The sequence below is a fragment of the Nelumbo lutea genome, chromosome 7 (assembly GCF_056320005.1).
Source record: "Nelumbo lutea isolate HS-2025 chromosome 7, American lotus-T2T, whole genome shotgun sequence".
NCBI classification, from domain to species: Eukaryota; Viridiplantae; Streptophyta; class Magnoliopsida; order Proteales; family Nelumbonaceae; genus Nelumbo; species Nelumbo lutea.
This window is the reverse complement of record NC_142690.1, coordinates 1,239,626-1,251,158: the sequence shown is the minus strand read 5'-3', so window position 1 is coordinate 1,251,158 and position 11,533 is coordinate 1,239,626. Positions and strand designations below refer to the sequence as shown.

Here is an 11,533-nt window from a genome sequence, read left to right as displayed (position 1 = left end):
TTTATAAGAAGTGCACCTCCACTTTATTCATTTATTTATTTTTCATCTCAACGTCTCATGGCTTACAAAAATCTGAAACAAAAATATTTGGCATATAATTTCATGTGGTGTTGGCTTGGCTGCATGTTTCCATGGCAACAGTACCAACAAACCTTAAGAGAAAACATAAGCCACCCAACTTATAATAATTTCTGAACGGTCTACAAAGAAAATGATTTCAATGAGTGACGGACGATACAGGTGAGATAAATTTGGGTAATGCAAGTGAAGATTCAATCTGCCTGGTCAGATGGATATGTATACATGTATGCTTGTAGGAATTGTTGGATATGTATCTACGATTTTATTTTTCTTCTTTTCTCCACGACCACAACCACTGTCTTTCACTCCTGTTACAACAACAAAGCAAATCCCCAGGAAATGAAGAATACCAACCAGCTCACCAAATTCTTGACACTGTATTGATCAGAATTCAGAACAATTATCTGCATAAGCAAATGAAGCATAAATGGTAAACATGACCCTAGGTTGGAGATGGAACGATGAGCAATACAAGTAAAACAAAGCAACAGTTCGCTTATGAACATCAAGATTTGGGAAACAGACAGTTTGTGTTAAGATAGAAGGATTTATATAGGATAAATGCCGTAACAAATTAAGCAAAACCTCTGGTCCAATTCCCCTGGACCTACCCCAAACTGCCTATGTGCGGCACAAAGTAATCAATCCAATCCAGTTGCGGGCAATGAGAGAGTGAATAATCCTAAATATTGCCCGCTTTGGAGTGGTCGATTAAAAGTGGTTTTTTTTTGGGGGGGGGGGGGGGGTTCTTTTCAGTAAAAGGGGAATTTTTAGTGATAGAAGTGTCTTGTCATTATAGCTTCTGAGCTATGCCTCACCCAATTAGCCGCCACTTGAAAGAGGCAATCAGAATTAGAATTATTTTGCAGTTTTCTCTCAACCCTTTTTAAGGAAACAACTGACAAGGTTGGTTTCATGTAGCAAGAAATCAGGTTGTAGTTTGGGTCTTTTTAACTTTTGAATATTAACTAATGGATACGGTTTCACAAAAAATGAGAGAGGAAGCATTGAGTGATGCAAATTGCCAAACAACCTCCTAATCTGTGAATACTTTGAGATTAGTAATAAGACTGTCACAGGAGAGAGATCATCACATAAGTCATAAGTAATCTCTTCATTTCTTCACATCATCAGGGTCTTACATCCGACGACATATATGTTGAATGGATATATCTTCAATAATACCATATAAGTGAGCAAAGCATTCTCATGTTTTACCATGGTTTGTATTTCATACCTTACGAGCAATGACAGTTAAATGTACAACCAAAAAAAGTTATCCATATCCATGTGCGACTTAATAATCTTGTCAGTCCAGATATGACCATTACACCCCATACTTTCTGCCATATTAGCAAAAATAAATTCCAATAAGGCATTCCCTATTTCTGTTGCCTAATAATTTTGACAACCCAAAGGTGAACCTTACACCAATCAATAACAAAAACAGATTTACTTAATCTACAATATCATCATACAATTTGGTTGGGATACATATATTTTAATGGGCATCTAGATCTAGGATGATAACAGGATAAATGCAAAAATGACCAATGTACTAGTAAGATCATTGAAGAAACAAGACATTACTGTGATAGTGAAAAGAATAAGAACAAGGAAGCAAAATACCAGCAACTTGGATAAAACATTAATTGATGCATACCTCTTCATGGTACAGATTTGGGATCAATTAATTTGATGCCTTAGCAGCTTGAAGCATCTCCACAATAAGAGTCTTCACATCCCTACAGGGAAAAATTTTCATTAGACAGGAAAACTATCCCAAATCAAATACTGCATAGAAGCATGATGCTACAATTGGATTAGTTTGATCAATAAAAAAGCATTTTTCAACAGGTGAGTATCATAATACATATGAAAGAGTGTTAGCCAGTTTAATCAATCTGAGATCCCAGGATTAGAGCAAGCCAAGAGGTTGCCCTTTCTGGTCCATGATTTCATGTAAGAAGCATACTCAAGTCGCACCAACTCCACCTTTTATGTTGACATGAATCATGACACATGGGGAAGATGTTGGCACCATTTGATACCACTTAAATTAAAATTGGAATTGGTGCCATCATCATGAACACAACTATACCACTAGATTCACAAGTATGTCCAATATGCAAGGTGCCTCTCTGAAGTTTATGATTAGCATTGTTTTTTCCTTCCTGGAAACATGTTTATGTATAAAAACACATAATATATTTTATTGCATGAGTTAGTTTTCACTTCACTGAAGCATTAAGGATGAGTTAATAGAAGAGAATCAAATATCATTTGAACTTTTGTATGAAATTAAGAATCTTTCCATAGCTAAGAAAAAAATTACTTTCTATCCTCTGCACGTCTTGGGAAAGGAATCCGAAGCTTGAAGGTACTTCCTTGATAACCAGCCTAAGAAAAATGGAGTGTCATAGTGGCAGAACAGTTATGAATCAGTATATAAGGGAAACTGCAAGAAACTAGAGAGAGCAAATAATGGAGATTAAGTACAGAGAAACCCACTATAATAATTGATCCTATTGACATCAAAATCACCACAAACTGTGCAATTTAAGAATTAGCATGGACAACAGAATTTGGAATGATATAACCATTGGAACAATCCAGTCAATCCCACAAAATGGTAAATGCAGCAAATAGAGTGAGAACACCAAAGGTTATCCACACTGGACAACAAAATCTATGGTTTATCATGATTATACTTATCCAGAATCTAAGAATAAATGCTTTCCACTCACTAGCCAAAACAAGACAGTAAAAAGAGAACAAGTAATAAATGGAAATTATTTAATTATTTGATTAGGTCCAAACCTCCACAGTTGGGATTTGCAACTTAGCGCTTTGATCAAACTTCCAATGAATGATCTTCAAGGTTCAAACTTTTACCAGAAACCAATTCTCATTACCACAAAGCAACAGAACAATTATCCAGAGATAAGAGTCAGAATTACCTTAACATTGAAACCAAGACTGTCCACATCCAACATGTAAGCAAAGTCCACCTGAAGGGGAAGAACAGGCAAATAATTTTCATACTTTCATTTACATTTCCTTTAAGAACAAACTTCTTCGGTCCAGTTAATAAATATGACAGTTTGTATATCATCCTTGTAAAAAGAAAGGAGATGGAAAGTATGTATAGTATCTACGATATCCCCTCATTTTCGTGAAACTTAGTTACTGCAATGATTTCTTTTTTTTTTAATCAATAATAGAGATTTCATTATATGATTAAAGAAGATAATACATAGAAGGGGAGCTAAAATATCTTAACTCCCCACAACTGTCACTAAACACCCAAAATACAAGAGCAATTACAACTGAGCCCAAAAAACAGAACTCCTATTCACCCCTTGCCTAGCTAAGCCATCTTCAAAAGAATTTGCACTTCTCTTTACCCATGTGCATCAAACTTCCATATCCTTGGTCAGCCAGTTAAATTTCCTCTTTTCATTTCTGTAGCTCCAAAGTCTTGAGTTGTCTTCTTTTAACCAGCTCACAACAGTCTCAAAATCTCCTTCTATGATCAGCTTGTTTAAGTGCAGATCTTTAGCCCCTTGAACCCCTTCCAGAGCTGCTAAAATCTCAGCCCTCAAAGAGTCTCCCACTCCAATTGGGTCAGAAAACATGGCTATCACATTCCCTTTTCCATCCCTCATGACTCCCCCTATTCCAGAAGGCCCTGGATTACCAGCGCTGCTGCCATCAAAATTCAGTTTGGTAAAGCCAAGAGGTGGGGGGGTTCCAGTAGGAGCTTGAGACCTTCCTGACTGAGGCTGAATTTGCAATTTCCTTCCAATTTCTAATCAGATCATCTACTGAAAATTCTGCAAACAAACCCAAGGTTTTCAGCCAATGAATAAACCTTGTATGAAGTTACTGCAAAGATTTCTCTTGCACTGCTTGTTCATAGCCCAAATAGACGAGGATCATCTAGGTAACAACATGCATAAAATTTAGTCAAGCCCATTTAGACAGAAGTCCTTGTTTCAACTTATTAAGGGATACGACTGACAACTTGAATGGTGGAAGAGGACTCCCCAACCAAAATAGTTAGGATAAGGCATCAATAAATTGACCTATGTATATCTGCAATTTATGGCCAAACCACCTGTCAAAAATTGATAAACATGGCCAGAATATTTAAAGAGAAACCGACTAATGGAATTACGTACTTAGAGGCCAAGTGTCAACTGAAGGTGAAAACATAACGTTTAGAGAGATGATCCAAATACCTGAATTGAAGTAGAGTGTTGCACAATTGCCTTTGTATCTTCTGCATGATCTCTATTCATGTGAGACTGATAAAATCATAAAATAATAGAATAACATCAGCCATCGTTGATATAATTTGACAAAATATAGAGGAAAATCACTAAATCAGTGAATACCGTGACAGGATTGGAGAACTGAGATATGAAATCAACTTTTGCAGTTTTATATTCCTCCTTGTCAAATTCTGGAAGAGGAAAAAAGATAGTTATAAAGAAATAACAACAGGGAAATACTCTTATAAGACGGGGAAATAAAAACATAGATATATTCTCCTGCAAAAGCACACAAAATGAGAAATAACAGCTGCAGTAGCACATTAACAGGTAGTTACTTCCTTCTGAATGCAGGGAAGAGAGAGTTTCAGAGGTTTTCCTAGGAAGGAGCTCATAAATTTGGCATAGACTTGGACAAGAGAGGGGCACAATTGCATGATATTAACTCAATAGGGCATCATACCTCCTGATCCCAATATAGCAGTCGCAACTCCAGATACATACCGCACAACTTTTGGTTCAATACGCACAAATTGGAAATCACCAAAGTCAACCTTCAGGTAGGAAAGTCATACTACAGTAAGTGTGCCAAGAGCACCAAATTAGAGCATATAATGCTAGAAATGTGTTACAAAGAGGAAAACATTACCCAGAATGCATTTGGATGTCTTTTCAGGTATGCTGCATGCACAGCAACCCTATCTTCTTCAGAAACCTAAACAAAAACCATTATTGAAAAAAATAATTAATCCAAACTTTGAGGGCCAAAGTTTCAAAGTAATTGAAGGAAGAAAGTTACAGCTTGATGGATACGGAAATGATCCTACCAGATACAAGGAAAATAGAAAAGGTGTGATTAACAGAGCTAACAGCATAATATCAAACCACAGAGAGAAGAACATACAGAAACTGCATCACCATGTAAGGTGACTACTAAATCAGTCCTATCCTCAGGATCTCTTGATACAAGAAGAGAGCACTTGGGATTAGCCGACAAGTCCTGCATATACCAATAAGCCATAAAAAACTCCAGGCTTTTTTATGGCACAATGACAATATAAACCAAATAAACAATTATATACACCACTAGTTCGCAACTCCTCATTAAAGTAAATAAAAAAGATACGTCCAAAAGAAAATTCGGACAAGAACTTCTGCACATGCTACTTGCTTCTCAGCCTACCTACAACACAAGGGGAAAGAAATGCAGGGGACACTGAAAACAAAGGACGGGGCTGCAAAGAATTGGATCCAGCATTCAACAGGTCCAACCTAAATTATTTCCTAGGCCAAGAATAACTAGAGTATAATCCTAGTCACCTTAAATTGCATTAATTTATTTTTGTTCGACCAACCAATGATGGGGCTATTTTGCAGTTGAAGATATCCAAAGCAATAACAGAGTAACCAGGAATATCAGTATTGAGAACCTAGTTGCTAAATAGGACCCATGCCATGTGATCCATAAAAAGCATTTCATGCATGTAGCTTGGATGTTCTGATCAAAGTATTTCTCCGTCAAAGTGCAAACCTTTGTATGAATTGCAAGGCTGCTGACTGCTAATATTGGAGATCCATTGTGGTCACATGCAAAGTCAACCATTGAACCTGATGGGTAGCCATCATACTTCTGCAGAAGAAAAGGTAGGTTACTACAAGTCAAGACTAAACTGAATTAGCCATCTCAATCATTATAATTTATCAGATGGTGAAAAAACAGACACAAGTTCATGCAACACCCAAACCATACCCGAAGGTTTTGGTAATATGATATCATATACTTACCCAAAAAATATCCATCATTCCTCTCCATGCCTAAATATCTGTTTTCTATCAACCAAAAGAATTTTCAATGGATTTAGCATTTGTACTTGTATAATGACATGTACATAACACTTAGAAAATCATCATGATAAGTGGGTCCACTGGATGGCTGCTTGCCTGAGATAAAACAAAAGCATTTGCAAAGCCTCATAAACTGGGAATAAAACCCAATATCAAGTTGGGATCTTCACTAACAACATAACCAAGATTGATACTCATCAGATGGACGAAATCCACTTCATAGTTCACATCCCCTTGGGTCCAGCCATTTATTTACTGAGGTTTTCTACAATCTATTCAGTTCTGGCACACTTATAATTAATTATAAATAAGTACTGCATTTTTTGATAAGCTAACACAAATGCAGCATAGAAGGGGAAATTGTAAAATCATACATGGAACAAGTAGTACACATAAGGGCATTGTGATCTGTCAATGGGGATATCTTAACAGTGCATCCTTTTGATCAACCTATGTAGCCAAGATTATATTCACCCTAAAAGGGAGGTAGCACCTCGTGCCTCCTCCAAGACTGATTGTACTGTCTTTTGTTCTCTTTAATAAAACTACTTACTCATTCAGCAAAAAACCTATGTAGCCAAGATCCACATACCCTTATACCCAGAAAGATCTTTTCTTTCCCTATTCACCTCTTCCCTAGTGTAAGAATAAGTCATTCACAGACATCCTGATCTACCTGAAGAAAAGATTTGTTAATATTCCTACAAACCCGTTACAAGTTAATTGCACTGAGCATCTTAGAAAACCATCTTCTGTTGGATGAAGTAGCCTGTTATGAATACACCTACCATCTCCTTGTTTCATTCTTCATCAGGTAAGATCATTCTCATAGCAGGATTCTCAGAGTCTAGAAGGATTTCTGGAGAGGAGAAATCCATGATACCCATCTTTATGATTAGCTTCTCCATACTCTATATACCCCTTTTTCAAAAACAAACCCATTTGCCCATTTTGTCAACTGGGTATTTCTTAAAAGCTGAAACCTTGGCTTCCATAGAGGACATTATGACCAGGAAACAAATGATATCATCTCCTTTAATAGCTGATGCCTGTATTTGGTAAATTGATCCTTAAGGATGTTAGTCTTGATCTTCTTTCCTTAAAGCTATCATTTCAAGTCCAGCTTGCATGGTCGGATTTCTGGCCAAAGTAGTATGTCTGGTCCTATACCTCATAAATTAAGGGCATGAGGCTATCTACCACCTCCTTATGTCTATTACATGTTACACAGATTTGTTTTTCCTTTCGTTTGGCATCAGCCAGGTACCACCTGATTAAATTCCCAGCATCTTTGGACCAACTCTTCTATCACCTTCAATAAGAGTGCAAAGGTTTTGCACTTGGATAGCTAATCTTTGGATCATATGGGAAGAGAAGAATGCTATAATCTTCTCTAACCACATTCTATCAAAGAAGGTCTTCATTGACATTATCACCATCTAAGTGGTACACTGGGCATGCATGAAATTGAATTTCAGGGACAATCAATTTGATGCTATTATTTGCAATGGTGTGTAATGCACAGTCCACCACCAGACATAGCAATACAGGATTGGATCCGTCCTTCCTCAGCAGTCAGTAGTCAAGCTTGATTGTGATAGCTTCTCTTTAAGGAACCCAGAGACCACCAGAACGAAGGGATCATTCAAAAATACCAAAGAAGAAACATTACTGGTGTACTCAGGTCCAGTTTCCAGTTGGATCATGTAACAAAGAGCATAGACAATGTCCTTACTCTCAATTAAAGATGTAAAGTCCTTATTCAGGGCCTTAGATTGATACAACTTATTAAAAAGGAGCAGGTTGAGGAGGAAGGAAATCCACAATGGTCATCAACTGGTTTAAAGGTGGTACTTAGGGCCATTTGGCACTCTATCATCATATCAGAGAGGCCATACATCTACTATACAGTGAACATCTCATTCAAATGGATACAGAGATTGGTAATCTAGCCAGAAAGGGTGTTGAGAGAACAGAGTTGCCCCCAGGATAGCCTTTCATCTAAGGAGGGTTGCATCATATCTCCTTTTCTGTGGGGTAGCTGGATGATAGTACGTTTCAGCACATATTTAGTAAATGCACTTGATATGGTTACCGATCAGAAAATTTTTAGTTACTTCACCAATAATAATCTGTGCTATAGAGGTGAACTTAAAAGACCATAATCTCTGCATTTTTTAAACCAATTCCTTGATTTTGAAATGAACAGGAGGCTATGAAGCATTCATTTTTATAAATGGTCATATCAACAAATTCCTAAGTGATCAATTGGTTACCTTCCAACTCTGGTGCCTCCTTAAGAAAGAGAAAATAAATAAATAAAACTTCATATTATAATGAAGCAAAAATGGCAATTTCATATTAGATAAACTACTCGAGAATCCAGGTATAAATTAGGATAGGAAAAGCACAACCAAACTCTGATAACTTCCGAATCTAAATTTAAAGGGCCCGAAATAAAACCATCAGACGAATGAAAACACAATCATTTCTTCTAAATATAATAGGGCCTAAGTTAAGTGCATGAACCAATACCTGTGAGAAAGTAGACAACATACCCCTGACACAGCGATCCAGAAGAGTTTTTACTTCTTCAACAGGGGGAAGCCGAGCAGCCTTTTCCTGCGACAGATAAACCAAATTCCGATTCCCAACAACACAACTCTCTAAACAGATAAGTACATCGATTCCATCTTCCGATAAATTTAAAGATAAAAGCTTAAAAAAACCACCTGATGAGCTTGGATCAGTTGGAAAACGCTGGCTTCGCTGTCAACGTCACCAGAAGAAACTCCCTAAACAAGAAAAACAACAAGAAAGACCAAACAAAGTTATTCAAAAATAAGAAGCAGAAAACAAAAACAATCAACTTCCTACTTAAATTGCTCCTACCTATCAAAATTTTCAATAATCAGCAGCAACGTAATAATAACCGTTCGATCAATTATCTCATTCGAAACCGATTTTCGAGATGATTGCATACGTTCATGAAGACGAAAATAGGTAAACCCTAGTTTTCAAATGCTGATATATGAAGAAAAAGAGAAAAGGTCTCACCTGAGTGGAAGGTGTTGCAGAGGCCATTGCGAGAGGACGACGGCGAGAGGAAAGCGAGAAGAGTCTTGAGTGTCGAAAGCAAAGGAAAGGAGGTAACATTTGGAAGCCATTATTAATATGAGAAGGAGGAGAAAACGAGCAGTAGCGTAGGGAGGAAGGTGCCACCAACACCAAAGTCTTCATCGTCAAATAAGAGTCTTCTGTTTTTCAATTTCCCTGTTTTTTTAATTATATTATTATTTTTAATCTATGGAGTAGATTTTTCTCTGCTCCGCTCACTTCCCACTTCCCACTTTCCAGAGTTTTTAACCTCTCCCTTCTCCTCCCACTGAAAATGGAAGTAATGGATGGATGGTAGGAGACTAGACTAGGCTCTAGAAGACTGGACTATTCTTATTCCTTGGAGGCTTGGTCTCGGACTCGGAGGAGTGCAAACTGCACAAGGGATTACAAATTTGTGAGGGCTGAAGCGCAGCGGCTTCGGCTTTCCGACTTGGACCTCATACGCACAGCCACAGCCGATAAGCTATCTTCAGTGCCAGTGGGAAAGCCAAAAATATACATTTATGAGCCAATAAATTGACTTTACCATGGACCTATTTTAGGTAGAAGTCTCAATTACACTGACGAGTTCAAATCAGCCCCCCACAACATCTCACATCACATCCCCGGCGTGTATCAGAAATGATGATGATATCATTAGGAGATGTTCTCAATACACGCGAGGATATGCAGACATTGTGGGGGGCTGATTTGAACTCGTCCAAAATATCATTCTCCTTGTTAATGTGCTATCATACATAACATAAAGTTTCAACTTCCTCCACTAATTTATTTTGCTAGGCAACCTTCAATAAATAATTCTTGTTACTCTTCTTAGCCAAATGTAAAGAGGTTGAAGTGAGGTAAAATTAATGCACTACATTAACATTCTTTTATTTGGAATGCTGACTAAAGGAAGGTATTTGCACCTTTTTTTCAAAACAATAGGGGAAGTTTTTGTTAGATTCAAAACACTAGGAGTTTGATAGGATTGTTAGAAAACCTAAGGAGTTTTTCATAATTCTCCTTATTTTTTAAATGGAATTTCAATTGGTTTTAAAATAATTAAACTATGTTTAAAACTAATATTTTTTTTATTAATTTTTAAAATTAGTAAAAATTGAATTTATTTAAGTATATTAAGCTTTTATTAAATTTAAATTCCAAATGAAATTTAATTAACTATATAAATTTTTATTTTTTAGTGAAACTTAAGTTGGTTTTAAATTAATAAAATTTAATTACAAAACTAATAATCGTTAGATTGATAACTCATTTTTATTTATCTTATTCCTTTTATTAATTAAATTATTCTTATTATGTTAATAAAAAATATTTTCATCAATAATAATAATTAATAATTACTTCATTTTATTTAACTTACTAAATTATTTTTATTATTTTCAAATGGAATATAAAAGGATTATAATTTTAAATGGAAGTAGATTATTTAGCACAATAATGTATCATTGAATATCTCTATTTCAATATAATAAACCTTTTATTGATAATTACAGTTTAATGCAAATATATTATAGTTAATTGAAATGGAAATATGCAGGTATAGTTAATGAATTTTATACAATTTAAAGGAGTAATGGAGATGAGAGAGAATTAGTGGCATGAGTTATTGAAGGAGAGAGTTAATGGCATAATTAATGAGGAGAGATTATTAAAAGAGTTAATGGGGGGGGGGGGGGAGAGAGAGAGAGAGTTAATAGGGTTTTAATGATGAGTGCTAAAAGTCCTATAATTAGTGTTATTTTGTTCGATTTTAAAATTAGAAAAAAAAAACAGAAATAAAAAAGATGAGTAGCTTTGAGAACAAACCATAGAGCAGGAAAGTGCCAACTTGGCACATTGCATTTTAATATATAGATATAGATTCACATAAGTTGTACAAGAATAGTTACTTCAACACTGGGCTATGCATTCTTCAGGACTCATGCTTTCATCTACAAATGCCCTACTATCAAGCAGCTTCACCCCCTTCAATGTTAAGAACCCATCATTCTTCTAACTTACTAATGTATCCGTTAGACCTGTTTCTTAGATTCCAAGTCTTCCGGTTTTTGGCAATTTTCTATTGGTGGGGATAAAAAATTTTCTACCCCTAGGCGACATACGATGCAAGCTCGATAACGAGGCAAGCTTGGGGGTGGGGATTATATTCTCTGTCCCAACCCCGATTATGAAATAAATCCCCAATCCCCGATGGAATCAGGTTCCCG

The 11,533-nt window shown here is 36.2% G+C and overlaps 1 protein-coding gene across 4 annotated transcripts; it reads right to left on the bottom strand.

The window, feature by feature from the left end:
- LOC148844528 (FMN binding protein) lies at nt 1-9,930 on the bottom strand. 4 transcript variants are annotated; one of them, XM_088953527.1, is made up of 13 exons: nt 9,261-9,930; nt 8,936-8,998; nt 8,739-8,825; nt 5,890-5,988; nt 5,263-5,358; nt 5,008-5,073; nt 4,822-4,912; nt 4,482-4,549; nt 4,326-4,391; nt 3,042-3,092; nt 2,417-2,481; nt 1,745-1,826; nt 1-485 (listed from the first exon to the last, which is right to left on the bottom strand). In XM_088953527.1, exons 1-12 carry the CDS (start codon nt 9,441-9,443, stop codon nt 1,772-1,774), a joined length of 990 nt encoding a protein of 329 aa, XP_088809653.1. In that variant the 5' UTR covers nt 9,444-9,930; the 3' UTR covers nt 1-485; nt 1,745-1,771. The 4 variants fall into 4 exon arrangements, with proteins under 4 accessions (XP_088809653.1, XP_088809652.1, XP_088809655.1 ...); XM_088953526.1 differs by having other exon boundaries at nt 1-389; nt 9,261-9,853; XM_088953529.1 differs by lacking the exons at nt 1-485; nt 1,745-1,826; nt 2,417-2,481; nt 3,042-3,092 and adding an exon at nt 3,280-4,179 and having other exon boundaries at nt 9,261-9,924.
- Between the last annotated feature and the right edge of the window lie 1,603 nt (nt 9,931-11,533).